Source organism: Artibeus jamaicensis, unplaced genomic scaffold (genome assembly GCF_021234435.1).
Source record: "Artibeus jamaicensis isolate MK-2021 breed Jamaican fruit bat unplaced genomic scaffold, CSHL_Jam_final scaffold_1019, whole genome shotgun sequence".
NCBI classification, from domain to species: domain Eukaryota; kingdom Metazoa; phylum Chordata; class Mammalia; order Chiroptera; family Phyllostomidae; genus Artibeus; species Artibeus jamaicensis.
The window spans coordinates 31,115,919-31,132,513 of NW_026522025.1; the positions used below are offsets into that span (position 1 = coordinate 31,115,919).

The following is a 16,595-nucleotide window of genomic DNA, read 5'->3' on the forward strand; positions in this document are numbered from 1 at the left end:
TTTTGATTTGCACTTTCTTGATAATTCGTGAAGTTCAGCATGTTTTTGTTAGTTAGATTTTTTTATAGTGGCTTTATTCATTTTTTTAAAATCATTTTTCAAGTATAGTTTTCTGTCTATTTCTCCCATCCCAGCCCACCCCGTGCTCTCCACTTCCCTCTCGTTTCCACCCCCCTTAGTTATTGTCCCTGTGTCCTTTATACTTGTTCCTCTAAATCCCTCCCCTTTTTTCCCCTTTAATTCCCTCCCCTCTCCCCTCTGTTTGCATGAGCTTTTTATATATTTTCTTTGTAGAAATGTCAAGTCCTTTGCCCGCTTTTTAAATTGGGTTGCTTTTATTTGTTTTTATGAGTTGTTGGAGTTCTTTCTATATTGTGGATATTATTTCCTTATCAGATATAAGATTTGCAAATATTTTCTCCCATCTGGAGACTGTCTTTTCACTGCCTTGAGAATGTCCTTTGATGACAAGTTTTTGATGTGAGGTTTTACCTGTTTTTGTTGCCTGTCTTTTGGTGTTGTACCTAAGAAGTCATTGCCGAATCCAATTCATGAAGTCTTTCCCCTGTTTTCACCTAAGAGTTTTATAGTCTCACCTCTTACATTTAAGACTTTGATCCATTTTATTTTTGTATATGATTTAAGGTGAAAGTCCAACTTTATTCTTTTCCATGTGAAAATATAGTTATCCCAGCAGTATTTGTTAAAACAAAACAAACTATTGTTTTCCCACTGAGTGATCTTTGCACTCTTGTTGAAACTCAACCGACCATATATGGGACAGTTTATTTCTGTGCCATGACTTCATTTCGTACTGAGAAGAAATAGGCCCTGTGATCCTTTTCCAGGTACGTAGCAGATACTTTCCAATAATGTAAACACACACAGTAGAGAAGGGCCATGCCAGAGGGCCTATCACATACAATAAAAGGATACAGCAACAAAAGAAGAAAAACAAATACCACCAAAAAACATTTAAAGCACATTTTTATTATAGATAGGTAAGTGTGGTTTGTTGTGGCTGAAAGTATGTTTATAATGCATGTACAAGCTTTTCTATATACCAAAGGTATAATATTTTTCTTTTAATACTTAACTAACATTTCTCTGACAACAAGGAAGGTCTAAGTTGGCCGAGTCTATTTTAAATGGCAAAAAAAGTTCTTTTCCCCCCTGGATGTTGCTTTAAAGACTAGTAAGTTTAATTCATTTAGGTCCCAACACATTATATTGAAGAACAGTGAACAAAAATCAATTAATACTATAAAACATGTAATTTCTATAAAGCAGAAATATAAAGTTTTTATAATTTAAAACAGCAGCAATTTCAAAAGATTTGCTGAATTAAAACTTTACAAAATATATATACACAAAATATCATTCCAGATGATCATGGACTTTTAAAACTAGTATATAACAATGCCAAAAACCTAACCCAAACCTACTACTGATGTAGCTGGCCTATAAAATTTTTACAACAAATTTTTTGTTTAAAAATAAAACAAAAACAAAAGTAACCTCCCAATTCTCTTGTGCAGAAGCATAGGTTACAATGTACTGGCTTTGATTCCACAGCCACAAAGAGAATTTTAAAATAGAACAAAGGCTTCACATAAATAATGTTTTACTTGTTATTAAGTATGTGACCAAACAAATTAAAATAAGTACTAACAACCAAAACAAATATTGATGTAACCAGTACATACACTCTTAAAGAATGACAAAGACAAAAAAGAAATAAAATTGTCTATAAAAGCCACAAGCACCTTGCTTTAGAAAGAGCACCAAGCAACATGAAAAGGTAACACGTAAGAGGTAGTGTACCACCGGCTAGGATGTGTATGCCCACTGGGGACCTGGATACAGTTCAGTATTTGGGAAGATAAGACATATTAGACTGTGGTTTATAATTTTTAGACAGAAGCATTGCACTTTTGGGAGCATTAGCCAGTATTGCTCCATAGCGCTCTGCACCTCCAGCTGTCTAATGGGTACTTTGCTCTCAGTCAAAAAATAAAGGGTACCCTGAAGATCCATGTTTAAAAATCTTCAGTGCTAGAGAATTTTCTAAGAAAGCTCAGATCAACATACTTTTTAAAAGAATTAAATAGTTTTTCAATTATAGTCCTTTAAAAATGACTTTTCTCCATCTTAGGAGGAAGTCTTTTCTTCCTGAGATTCTTTAAGAATTAGCCAATGCTTTTATTCCATGCCTTTCATAATGATACTATCTTTCTGTTTATATTTATCCCTCTGCAGCAGTTACCTGGCCAACAGCCAGGTAATTCAGAACTAATTCGGAGACTTTAGAGAAAGCATACAGAACTGCTTTCAATGTAGTACTTTCGTTCAGCTTTGAGATGAGGAAGTTTTTGTACTTCAATTACTGGAAGTTGATTAGGGTCCAGGGTGTGAAAAAGGAATTTTGCCATATGCCAGCTGCCATCTTGAATCTGTAAAGTAAGAACAAAATGCTTCAATGTGTAATTGTTTCTTCAGCAGTTATTCTCAGCAGACAATGTTTTCATAGACAATGCAGACTTACTTTAACGATTAAAGATACTAAGTAGAAAGTGTATAGAGTAATACCTGGCATAAAATGCTCAATAAATGCTAATAGTTACTGTGAATAATTGAAAACATGGACTTATTCCTTTCTTGAAATTGCATTGCATGTTCTGATTTTTCAGTTTTAGAGACTAAGGCTAGTGTTCTGCTTCTGTTGTCTGTGAGTCATTAAACCAGAAATGAAATGGAAGGTTGCACAATGCCTAATATGATTAATACTCATCTGTTCTATGTTCCTTTATCTGGGACTAATTCTTCATGATGGGCTTTTTTTCTTGGATGAAAAGAAATGAGTTATCTCAACCTCTCTTTCCTTTAGGCACAAAATAACCAGAATTGCTTCAGTCAGAAGTAAATTATAATTCTGTTAAATCATTGTTTAGGTTTCTTTTCTTTTCCATTCTGTGGTTACTATATAGTTTCTTTCTTTCCTATCTTCCTTCTGGGCCTTTCTGTTTCTCATATTGCTGTGTGCTCTTTTGACTCTGATAAATTCTATGGTGGAACGAAACTATCATTAAATAACCTATGATTCAGATTCAGTAAGACAAAATAGAAAAACACAATTGACTACTTTAGAGAAGTGTTTATTCAGCAGTTGATTCACTTACTCATTCACAGGATTATCATGGTATAAATTTTTAAAATCTGAAGGAACTTTAGAGACTATTTAAACTATGAATTCTGTTTTAAATTAAGGCAGCCAAAGCTCACTGAAAATAAATTACTAAACTCATAAGCTTGATGTGATAGCTAGAATTAGAGTTCAGTGTGTAAGACACTGTTAGATTTAACTCAGTAAGTCTTTTAAGCAACATTTATTGAACACTAAGTATATTTGGTACAGTTGAGTAAGATGTAATCCTCTATTTTCTTACAGTGCTTGGGAAATATAAAGATGAATAAATTAGTTATGGCTTCTGAATTTTAGCAGCTTATAAATCTAGTGGGTGAGAGAAAAATATATAAATGAATAACCATAATATGAGACCATATACACTAAGTGCAATATAAATAATGAACAACGAGTGCCAAAAACAACTGGGAAAGTAGAAGGTGATTGTGAAAATAAGCCTAACATGGGTTTAAGTGCACAGATTTTGTTCTGGAAGAGATTTTGATAGGAATCCAGGTGCCACATTCTCTTTCACATATAAAATGGACATAATAAAAACTTACCTCAGAGGGTTGTGAGGATTAAATGAGATTTCGATTAAAAGTCCCTAGCAGTACAGTGTGGCATAGCTTTGGAGTTGCTCACATTAGCTGCATGATCTCTGCCTTCACTTTCTTACCTATGCAATGAGACTAACAATTTAGCTGTTACAACTAAATAGAATAATGGATGCAATGCATGGTATCTGCCATATAATAAGCCTCCAATACATTGTATCAATAGTAGGAGTTGTTGTCAATGTGATGGTGATGATGACGATGAAGAGTAGATCAGTCTGGCCATAGTTTAGGGCAGAGTGCCAGGGAATGCCCAGGCTGGAAGGGTAGGCTGGGGCTTGACTGTTTTAAGTGCTGAACACAGAGATGGTAAATTTGGATTGTGCCTCAGAGATAGTAGTAAGCCACTGAAAAATTTTGGACAAAATTTTTAAGTGAATTTGTTGATAATATTGATTTCTTCACTTATACAGAATGAGCCATGTACTTCTGACAGTCTGTAATTTTTTAAATAACCATGCACCATTTATCTGGAAATGTTATTACAAAGTAGAGTTCCCTGGAAATGGTAACAAGCAGTAAATATGGGGGTCACAGGACACAAGAACCCCCAAAGTTATTAAAATATGTATGTCAATGGACAGGAATTGGCAAAGGCTTTTGTAAAGGGCTAGATAGTAAATGTTATAGGTTTTGTGGGGCATATGGTCTTTGTCAGGTTTACTCAATTCTGCCATTACTGTAGATACTAAATAAACAAGTGAGTGTGGCTGTATGCCAATAACATTTGTTTATAAAAACAGGTGGTGGCCTAGATTCGGTTTGTACACTGGAGTTTGCCAATGCCTACCCTATAACAAAATATTTTAAAATTATATAATTTTCATAAGACTTGTTATTTAACTTTAATAAAAATGGGCTATAATTCAAATATTGATTGGTAGGGCCAGTCAGTCTGCAATTACACCATATCTGATATCAAGCATAGGCACTGACAAAATAAAATAAAATCGACTTGCCTCTATAACCTGTTTCCCATGAGGTAATGAGATGTAGAATCACAGTGGTGAAAATACGCACAAGAAATCTATTTATCTGTATGTCCTATCTCTCTGTGTATCTATCTATGAATGACATGATTATTTCCTATGGGAAATAAAAATTAATGTATTAACACCTGTTTTCCATATAAAATCCATGGATGACCAATGAATGTGACAAAAGTTAACAGAACATGATATAAACAGATGATTTTGAAAAATGTATGGTTATTACAAATCAGGACATTGAAACTTACTATACTTCTATATATGCAGTTTACAATTAGTCTTACTCTCATGGCTAATTTTACAGTTTTATAAATTTTAAGTTAGTTATATCAAACAATTCTAAAAGCCCCATTCCCTTCTTTACCTTGCAGTCATCTGAAAGCACTTTAGGTTCAAGTAGAGTTTTTTCTTCAAAAATCTGGCCATTCCACCCCTTGAAGCCGACAGGCAATCCTGAGCCACTCATCTGGGCGCTTGTCCACGCAGGAGTGTTTAGACAGTGAATGGTGATGATTTGGGTGGCTTCGGAGCTCAGTAAATGAAGAAAGTTCATCTGGACTTTTCCAACTGCAAACTCCAACTAATGTTATGGAAACAATATGCACATTATAAGATGTGGAAATTGAGAAACTTGTACTTTGGGGAAACTTGAGGAAAGCCCTTGAAAGACAGCCTTGAGAAAGCTACTCTTCTTGGCATTTAAATGCCAGTCAGTGGTGTGCTCATAAATGCTTGACAGGCACTTGCAGGGGCCAGGGTGGGAGAGTGGGTGGGAATTCCTGATTTATAGCACTTTGATTTCCATGGTATAAGTACTCCCATGATGGCTGACTTCAGCCTGTCAAGGTGGCATCACTGAACATGGAGTTGGGAAGAGATGTTCACTATTGGCTCTCCTAAGCCAGTATGTGCTGGTTTCAGCAGAATACTAGGCTACCAGATAAGATAAAAATGAAGATACTTTTTATAATGTTACATAAAATATATTAGGATTTTTTGTTGATTAATACTTTAATAACTGTTTTTCTAAAAATCTGAAATTCTGTCTATACTTCCATTCGAAACTATTTTTTTAGTTTATAAAGATAAGTTACAAGTTGTAATAATAAATTGGTTGAGTAACTTCAACTGAGAGCCTTTAAAGATAAAGACAGCATCATATTCTTTGTGTTGCCAGCTCTGGTGTAGTTTCAGTCACACAGTCATAGATGTCTATAAGATGAATGAATGCATGAGCAAGCATTAACTAGTACAGTGAATAATATAGAGCAAAATTGGAGTAAGAAGCTCTAATTGTACATGTTCAAGGCTTAAGTGACAATGAGGAATTTATGTTAAATTCCAAACATAAAATTAGAAAGGTATCAATTAGGAGATGACAAAGAAGCAAAAAATGAAGCGTCAACATAAAATGCAAAGCCCCAGGAAAAGAGGAAAAGTGAAGGAAGGACATAGGATGAAAACATGGAGGGATCATCATAAAGAGCAATAGAGTCTAAGTAGTTAAAATACCTTCATTTAACAGATGAGAATCACAAACTTGTAAAATATTTAAACTTTCTGAGCCTTAGTGTCCTTATTGGACACTAAGTTGGTTATAATATGGGTATGACAGGATTGTTATGAAGATTTGAGGTGCCAAGGGTCACTGACCCAGGTCCTCCGGTGGCTCACAGTATCCTTTCTCAGATTAATAGCAGAATAGAAACTAGAACCCAGCTCCCCAATTCCAAGTCTACTTTCTTTCTGCACCTGCCCAGTCTTTCTCAGGTTGAGTTTAGGAAAAGGAGGGATGGGAGAGCTGATTCAGTCAAGAAAAGGATTAAAGTGCAGCTCTTCCACTGCTCCTATCTCCTTTGCATAACTCCCCTTTCTTCTGTGACAATCCAAATAAGAATCCTGGGCCAAATCCAGGGGAACAAAGATGGTAACGTGAATATTTGGGAGGTAGGACTGTCATGCTAGCGGTATACAGATTCCCTAACAACAGAAGAATCCTCCCTTCCTCTGCTTCAGGGCAATAATGGTAAGTGCCTATGGAGGTGAACTGGTGAAACACCCTGGGCAGTGAAGTGGGAGGTGTTAGGAGGAGAAGGCAGTGAGAAAGACTAACAGACTGTGCATTTTAGTTGCTGTTATTTTTTAAGTCATGGACAAAACACAAAGAGACACATGTATCAGTTCTTTGCCAATGAGAAATAAGTCCTTGGTAATGCCAAGCTGGTTTAACCAGAAAAAAGAAATGCAATTTTGATGTCTTCAATATATGTTACAGGTAGAACTAAGCATTAGCTTTCATAAATGCCTGTTACAATACCTAGTGTATAAGTTATACCAAGCTAACTTTCATTCATCCTAAATACTTGGTTTATAGAATTTTACTTGAAAGAAGTTTTCAATAATAGTTAGTGGATGTCTAAGAAAGTTATTTTGAGCTCAATCACCAGATAAAAGGCGAGTTCTGTGACAAACTTTCTCTTTTAATGATCATAAAATTTTCAATAAAATTTTAGGTAACTGATTACTGATTACAAACCCTGCAGCTGTTTGGGAATTTTCTAATGTGTGTGTGTGTGTGTGTGTGCACAAACATGTTTCACATTTTAAAAAGAAATTTTAAAACTATAATCAGTGGAGTAAGCCAAGATAAACCAACACAAAAGTAATGAAAACGTCAAGATTTACTACGATTATTTTTTAAAAACAAAAATTTCTTATGTATTAATAACATTTATAATTATTTAAAGCTAGAATTTAAAAAATCATTGTTTACTGACACGGGGCCAATGCTGACATGTATTCCAGAACACGATACACACCTTTGTCACGGGAGCCGGAGGCAAGCACGTCTGACCGCCAGCACTGAAATTGCAGAAAACCTCAATGGCGTCTGAAGGGCATCCGAGATTTGGATCAATCCAGTATTTTCCTATTAATGTATTGTAGGCCACAAAGATATTTAAATACCATACTAAAATATATTTGAAACATCCTTACAAATGATCATACTTTAATTTTATACTTTGTCTTATCTGTAAACATCTAGAAGATTATAGAAAAAATTACATTTAGTGAATAAATGGAAGCTGCAAACATTATATAAAATGAATACTGAAAAATACTATATTTTTCACATACCTGTCAATCTAAGGGCATTTTATAATTTGAGTAAAAATGAAAGAATGGCTGAATTTGTTGCTTCATTCTACAGATGAGTTGAGCACCTTAAAGTGAATTGTCTAATGTGACGTAGTAAATAGAAAAGTTGGATTTAATGTGCTGTATGTGTATATTTCTGATATATATTTCTTAAAATGAGTGTATGCTGAATGAAATAAGCCAGTCAGAGAAAGACAAATAGCATATGATTGAGCTTATATGTGGAATCTCATGAAGGAAATAGAAACAGAGGCACAGATCCATGGAACAGACTGACGGCTGTCAGAGGGGAACGGGAAGGAGGAACCAGATGAAAGAAGGCGAAAGGCTTAACGGAAAACACATATGCACAACCCACAGACACACACAACAGTGTGGCGATGGCTGAAGGAGGGGTAGGGGCTGGGCAGAGGTGGGCAGAGGGGGCGAAATGGGGACACCTGTGATAGTGTCAGCAATAAACATAAAGTTTTAAAAATCAATAAAAGAAAATAATCAAGAAAAAAAGTAACTTTGGCAATCTCCCTGAGGTAAAATGTATCTTTATTATAAATAAAATAAGAATAATAAAAGTTTTTATTTTTGGAAATAAAAATGTATAGTAATACTACATTTCCCCAGTGTATTCTCCCATCACTCTTGCAGTTAACTATTTAAAACCTTTCCCTCTCCCTCAAATTTATTCTACCCATTCCCTCTTCCTTATTCTTGACTGAGAAGCTTCAATTTCTGAGATAACTAAAGCAATCTGAAGAAAACTTGCATAAGCTCCCCCTACTACATCTACCCGACCAGCTGTCCTTGTACAAATACATTCTGACTTCCCTCTTATTACCGTGTTGTTGTATAAGGCTTATCTTGTCCATTATAGCTTCAGGTTAAAATTCTTTCATTTTTTTCCTTTGGAGTCTGCTTCTATTGTTTGCTGTTTCTGCCAGTTCTCATTCATGGTGATTTGTCAAAACTACTATGTTTGGTTACCACTGATTGTATTCTGGGCACTATATTTAACAATTCTTTTTGGAAATAATTTTATCTCTATGATGATGTTATCTTTTATAGAAGATTTTGGCTTCTGTCATATAATAGGGAATACAAACATTATGGAGCCATCTTAGTCCAAGTTCAAAGCTTGGACTAAGATTGTAAGCTATTTTGAAGATTTTGTAAGCTATCTCGATGATGTAAAACTAGTCTACATATTTTTATAACTATATTTTACTGTTTATGGTATTACAGTTGTCCCAATTTTTTTCCATTTTGTTCCCTTTCACCCAGCCCCCACTTACTCCCGCAGGCAATACCCACACTGTTTTCTATGTCCAGGAATCTTGCATCTATGTTCTTTGGCTACTCCAATTCCCTATGCTATACTTTACATCCCAATGACTATTCCGTAACAACCAATCTGTACTTCTTAATTGCTTCACCTTTACCCATCTCCCAACCCCCACCCATTGGGCACCCATCAAAATGTTCTCTGATTCTCTGATTATTTGTCTGTTCTGCTTGTTCATTTTGTTTTTTAGATTCAATTGTTGATAGATATGTATTTACTGCCATTTCATTGTTCATTTCTTATCTTCTTCTTTAAGAAGATGCTTTAACATTTCATATAACACTGGTTTGGTGGTGATGAACTCTTTTAGCTTTTTCTTGTCCAGGAAGCTCTTTATCTGTCCTTTGATTCTGAATGATAGCAGCTTTGCTGGGTACAGCAATCTTAGTCGTAGGGCCTTGCTTTTCATCACTTTGAATATTTTGTGCCAATCCCTCCTAGCCTGCAAAATTCTGTTGAGAAATCAGATGACAGTCTTATGGGGGCTCCCTTGTAGATAATTGCTTTTCTCATGCTGCTTTTAAGATTCTTTCTTTGCCTTTAATCTTTAGTATTTGAATTATGACATGTCTTGGTATGGGCCTCTTTGGGTTCATGTTGTTTGGGACTCACTGTGATTTCTGGACTTGCATGTCTATTTCCTTCACCAAGTTAGGGAATTTTTCTGTCATTATTTCTTCAAATGGGTTTATAATTTCGTGTTCTTTCTGCTCTCCCTCTGGCACCCCTATGATGTGAATGTTGGTATGCCTGAAGTTGTTCCAGAGGTTCCTTACACTATCCTCACTTTTTTTGGATTCTTTTTCCTTCTTGCTATTCTGATTGTTCTTTCCTTTCTTATATTCTAAATCAGTGATTTGATTTTTTGGCTTCACCCACTCTACTGTTGATTTCCCTGCGAATTGTCCTTTATTTCAATTAGTGTTTCCTTCATTTCTGACTGGGTCTTTTTTATGCTGTTGAGGTCCTCACTAAGTTCCTTGAGCATCCTTATAACCAGTGTTTTGAACTCTGCATCTGATAGATGGCTTATCTCCATTTTGTTTCGTTCTTTTTCTGGAGTTTTATTCTGTTCTTAGAATTGGGTAATGTTTGTCTCTTCATTTTGGCAGCCTCCTTGTGTTTATTCCTATGGATTAGGCAGAGCTACTATGTCTCCCAGGTTTGACAGAGTGGCTTAATATAATAAGAGTCCTGTATGATCCAGTGGCACAGCCTCCCACATAACCTAAGCTGGGAACTCAAGGTGCACCCACCGTGTGGGCTGTGTACACTCTCTTCTTGTAGGTGAGCCTTGATTGATGTTGGCACATTCAAGGTCAGCCACCACCTGTGTTCTGTCCATGGTCACAAAGCATGAGCTACAAAGTGATCTGCAGATGGCTGCTACTTGTGCTGGGCTTGGAGGTGCCCAGGAGGGGCCAAGCTGTGAACCAAGGCTAAAGGTTGCTAGTGTCAGGCCTGGGGCAATTCAATGTGAGATATAGGGATCACTGAATCCAGATGTTTCCAGATGGTTTGAGAGAATTTAGGTAAATCTGAAGCGTGGGCCAAGATAAGCCATTCATGGAAAAGCCACTGGAAACAGCTTGGGTAAGCCTGAAAGTTGGGCGGGGCAGTGTTTCCAGGAATCACCAGGGTGGAACAAACAATGTGAGCCAGGTTGATGAAGTCTCAAATATGGCACCTGCCTGCTGGCTCTGTGGCTCTGTGGGGAGAGGGCTCTGAAAAGGAACACTGGCATCTCCTAGCACTTCTGTCTGGGAGAAAGCTACCTTCTAGCTCTTGCCCTGACACTGCACAATTAAGTTCCTCTACTTATGTTTCTGATGCCTTTCAAATCTGCTGCCCTGGTGCTGGAACTCAGAGGGAGTGAGTCTGAGTAATCTGTGTGTGTACCTTTTAAGATGAACTACCTGGGATTCCAGAAGTTTCTGTCTTTCACAGTCTCAATATCCTCTGGTTGTTACAGACAGAAGTTATGGAGACTCATCTTCCTGGCTGAAACCTTGGGCTGAGGAGCCTTGTGTGAAGCTCCTGAGATAGTCCTCCCAATTTTTATCTGCCACATGCAGGTATGGGACCAGTTCATTCCACGTCTCTATCCCTTCTACCAGTCTCCATGTGGTTTCTTCTTTAATTCAGTAGTTGTAGGAAGCTTTATTCCTGGAGCTAATGGTTGTTCTGTAGTTTAGTTGTAATACTGATGTGGTTGTGTGAGGGTGCAAGCCATGTTTACCTACTTTGTGACTGACCGGGAGTCTTAGGCTACATTTGTTTAAATGCCTCTCTCTTCCTAGAGGGAGGTCCTGGGGTCCTTTGAAAACCTAAGTCTTACCTTAGAGAGGCCACAGGTTCCTACTTTTGACCCTTGGCCTTATGAAGTCACCAAAAGCACTACTCTTTCTGAACATGACCGGGGAGAAAGTAGCTCTAACTGTTGTGTTCACCTCCCTGTCTTCTTCAAAATCTGGCTTGACAAGACATGAAAATGACCAAAGTGTCTTTGGTAGATGATTAGATAAAGAAGGTGTGGTACATACAGGATGGAGCAAAAGCAGGTTTTTGGTTGTTTGTATGAAAAAATAATACAATAATTAATAAATAATAATACAAGAATAAACCTCTGTGTTTTGTGTACTCACAACTGTAAACCCATGTCTGCTCCACCCTGTGTATGCAGTGTAGTACTACTTAGTCATAAGAGGAGATACTGCCATTTGTGACAACACAGACAGATCTGGAGAACATAATGTTAAGCAAAATAAGTCAAATGGAAAAGTTAGAATCATATGCTTTAACTCACATGTGGGATATCAAATTGAAAGCAACAAATGAACAAACCAGACAGATAAACAAACAAAAACTCATACACACAGAAAACAGTATGGTGATTACCAGAGAGAAAGGGAAGTGGAAGGTAGGCGCGGGGAGGTTGTAAAGGGGGTGGAACAGATGGTGATCGAAGGAGATTTGACTTTGGGTGGTGGGCACACAAGGTGGGCATACAGGTGATGTATCATAGAATTGTACACTTGAAACCCATATCATTTTATTAACGAATGTCACCCCAATAAATGTAATAAAATTTGTTTAGACTCAGCACCACGTTGGGAAGGGCTTGCGCTAAAAGTCGGGGCTGGGTGCCTCACTTAGCCTCTCTGTGCTTGCTTGCTTTAGTAGAGAAGACTTGCTACCGACCCTTCCAGAATTCACGGGGCTTTGAAAAGGCCCAAATGCCCCGAGGTTCTGAGTACTTGCAAGGTTGATGTGTTGTTCGAGAAGGCACAGTGTGTCTACCTATGCCTCCATCTTGGCTGGAAGTCTCAATGAGATAGAATTTATCAAAAGTTCATACTGAGGCAAGAGGCAAGATGGTGACGAAGTAGGACAGAGCAGATTCCAGTTCCTTGTATACAAGGGAGAGAATCCTGTCTGATCAGTGGAGGAGAAGCCAGGCAGCCAACAGTTGCTCAGCATGTATGAAAATAAGAGACCAGAAATCTTGGCAGTCACAGAGGAACCAGACGAGACACAAACAACTTGAAAATATGAAAAGACCAGAGCTGGACCCATAGAAGAGGCTTCCCAAAAGTAGAGTCAGAGAGAAAAATTTCACTTTGCTGTAGGAGAGAAGCCACAAGTTGCTGCATATTTGAGTAGGTGGAAGCAGAGAACAACAGGATAACCAAAAGAGACTGCACAACTGAATTTCACAGGCATTCCACCACAGAAGTTCACACCATAAACCCAGGGAGTCAGAACAGACCAATCTAAGAAGCTGAGGCTAACAGGAAGAGTCTCACAAACAATGGAAAGACAAAGAAACAGTCCCCAAATGAAAAGAAAGGAGGAAGCCTCAGAAAGAATGCTAGATGAAATAGAGGCAAGTCAACTATCAGATACTGAATTCAAAGCACTGGTTATTAGGAAGTTCAAAGAGCTCACAATGAGCTACCAGAAACTACAGGGGAGCTACAACAATCTCACCGCAAACTATATCAACATGTAAAAGGAAATGAAAACTACTAGCAAGGGACAAGAGGAAATGAAGAATACAATTTCCGAATTGAAGAACACAGTAGAAAGTATTAAAAGTAGAGTTGATGAGACAGAAGATTGGATTAGTGAGTTGGAGGACAAAGTAGAAGCATCTCCTAGAAAGAACAGGAAAGGGAAAAGAGGCTCAGAAAGAATGAAGAGGGATTAAGAGAAATGCAAGACAATATGAAACATAATAATAATAGGAATACCAGAAGGAGAAGAAGAAGAACAAGGGATAGAAAATGTATTTGAAAGAGTAATGAGAGAAAATTTCCCTAATTTGATGAGAGAAAAAGTCACACAAATCCAGGAATCACAGAGTCCCAATCAAGAGGAACCCAAAGAGGCCCACTTCAAGACACATTATCATTAAAATGGCTAAATTCCAAGACAAAGAGAGAATCTTAAAGGCAGCAAGGGAGAAAAAAGAAGTAACATACCAGGGAGTCCCAATAAGGTTAGCTACTGACTTCTCAATGGAAACACTCCAAGCAAGAAGAGAATGGCAAGAAATATGCCAAGTAATGAGAACCAGAGGCCTACAACCAAGACTACTTTACCCAGCAAGGCTCTCAATCAAGACAGAAGGACAAATAAAGAGTTTCCAAGACAAAAGAAGTCTAAAAGAATATGCTTCCACCAAACCAGCCCTATAAGAAATACTAAAAAGACTGCTTTAAGGAAAGGAAGGAAAATAGAGAGAGAGGAACACAGGTACAAAACTGGCAATGAATAAGTACCTATCAATAATAACCTTAAACGTAAATGGATTAAATGCTCCAATCAAAAGACACAGAACAGCTGAATGGATAAGACAGCATGACCCACACATATGCTGCCTACAAGAAACCCACCTCAGGACAAAAGACCTACACAGACTAAAAGTGAAAGGCTGGAAACAAATTTTCCAAGCAAACGAACAAGAAAAAAAACATGGGATAGCAATTCTCATATCAGACAAAATAGACTTCAAAAAAAGGGCCATGAAGAGAGACCCAGAAGGTCACTTCATTATACTCAAGGGAAGAATACACCAAGAAGACATTAACATTGTAAATATATATGCACCCAACATAGGAGAACCCAAATATATAAAGAAAATCTTAGAGGATTTCAAGAAAGATAGTGACAGCAACACAATTATAGTGGGGGATTTTAACACCCCACTACCAAAAATGGACAGATCTTCCAAACAAAATATCAACAAAGGTATTGTGGCATTAAACAACACCCTAGAGGAAATGGACTTAATTGATATATATATAGAGAGAGCCCTTCATCCCGAAGAAGCTAAATACACATTCTTTTCAAATGCATATGGAACATTCTCAAAGATAGACCACATGATAGGACACAAAACGAGCCTCAACAAATTCAAGAGTATTGAAATCATACCAAGCATTTTCTCTGACCGCAAGGGACTAAAATTGGAAACCGACCCCAAAGGAAAAAACCCAAAACACCCAAAATCATGGAGACTGACTGGTATGCTATTAAACAATGAATGGGTCAAGAATGAAATTAGGGAAGAAATCAAAACGTTTCTGGAAACAAATGAAAATGAACTCACAACAACCCAACACTTATGGGACACAGCTAAAGCAGTCCCGAGAGGGAAGTTTATAGCAATACAGACCTACCTAAAGAAGATAGAAATACTTCAAACAAACAACCTAACCCTACGCCTGCAAGAACTCGAGGAACAACAACAAAGACAGCTCAGAGCAAGCAGAAGGAAGGAAATAACCAAGATTAGAGCACAATTAAATGACATAGAAACTAAAAGCACAATTTTAAGGATCAATGAATCCAGGAGTTGGTTCTTTGAGAAGATAAACAAAATAGACAAGCCTTTAAGTAGGCTCATCAAGAAAAGAAGAGAGTGGACACAAATAATCACGGTCAGAAATGAAAGAGGAGAGATTACAACTGATACCACAGAAATAGAAGGGACTGTAAGAAATTACTATGAAGAACTATATGCCAAGAAATGTGAAAACCTAGAGGAAATGGACACATTTCTAGAAAAATATAATCTCCCAAAACTCAATGAAAAAGAAGTAGAAAACCTGAATAGACCAATAACAGCAAAAGAAATTAAAGCAGTAATCAAAAATCTCAAATCACACAAAAGCCCTGGACCAGATGGTTTCACAGGAGAATTCTACAAAGCATTTAAGGAAGAGCTAACCCCTATTCTTCACAGACTATTCCAAAAAATCCAAAAGGATGGAAACTCCCAAACTCTGTTTATGAAGCCAGCATCATCCTAATTCCAAAACCAGAGAGAGACACAACAAAGAAAGAAAATTTCAGGCCAATATCACTAATGAACATAGATGCTAAAATCCTCAACAAAATATTGGCAAATCGCATCCAATAATATATCCAAAAGATTATACACCATGACCAAGTGGGATTCATCCCAGGGATGAAAGGATGGTTCAATATTCACAAATCAGTAAATGTAATACATCACATAAACAAAAGCAAAGACAAAAACCACATGATCATATCAATAGATGCAGAAAAAGCTTTTGATAAGGTACAACACCCTTTTATAATAGAAACACTCAGCAAAGTGGGAATAGAGGGAGCATTCCTCAATATAATAAAGGCCATATATGAGAGACCTACAGCCAACATCATACTCAATGGGCAAAAACTAAAATCTTTTTCATTAAGATCAGGAACAAGACAAGGTTGTCTACTTTCACCACTTCTATTCAATATAGTACTGGAAGTTTTAGCCACAGCTATCAGACAAGAAAAGGAAATAAAAGGCATCCAAATAGGAAAGGAGGAAGCAAAACTGTCACTGTTTGCAGATGACATGATAGTGTATATGGAAAATCCTACAGACTCTACTCAAAAACTGCTTTAACTAATAAATGAATTTGGTAAAACAGAGGGTTACAAAGTCAATATCCAGAAATCAAAGGCATTTTTATATACTAACAATAAATCAGCAGAAGCAGAAATCAAGAAAAAAATACCATTCAATATAGCAAAAACAAAAATAAAATATCTGGGAATAAACCTAATCAAGGAGGTCACCTGTATGTAGAAAACTATACAACACTGAAGAAAGAGATCAAGGAAGACACAAACAAATGGAAACATATACCATGTTCATGGATTGGAAGAATTAACATCATCAAAATGTCCATACTACCCAAAGCAATTAACAGATTCAATGCAATACCTATTAAAGTACCAATGGCATATTTCACAGACATAAAACAAACACTTCAAGAATTTAT

General features: G+C 36.9%; 1 protein-coding gene across 1 annotated transcript in view; it reads right to left on the reverse strand.

Moving 5' to 3' along the window:
- Positions 1-2,189: 2,189 nt before the first annotated feature.
- The window catches only part of COL24A1 (collagen type XXIV alpha 1 chain), a 346,701-nt gene continuing 332,295 nt past the window's right edge, over positions 2,190-16,595 (reverse strand). Inside the window, exons 58-60 of the mRNA XM_053655519.1 lie at positions 7,610-7,719; positions 5,155-5,370; positions 2,190-2,453 (exon numbers count right to left, since the gene is read on the reverse strand). Coding sequence (XP_053511494.1) covers positions 2,307-2,453; positions 5,155-5,370; positions 7,610-7,719 — 473 coding nt within the window. The 3' untranslated portion in view covers positions 2,190-2,306. The remainder of the gene's footprint in view (positions 2,454-5,154; positions 5,371-7,609; positions 7,720-16,595) is intronic.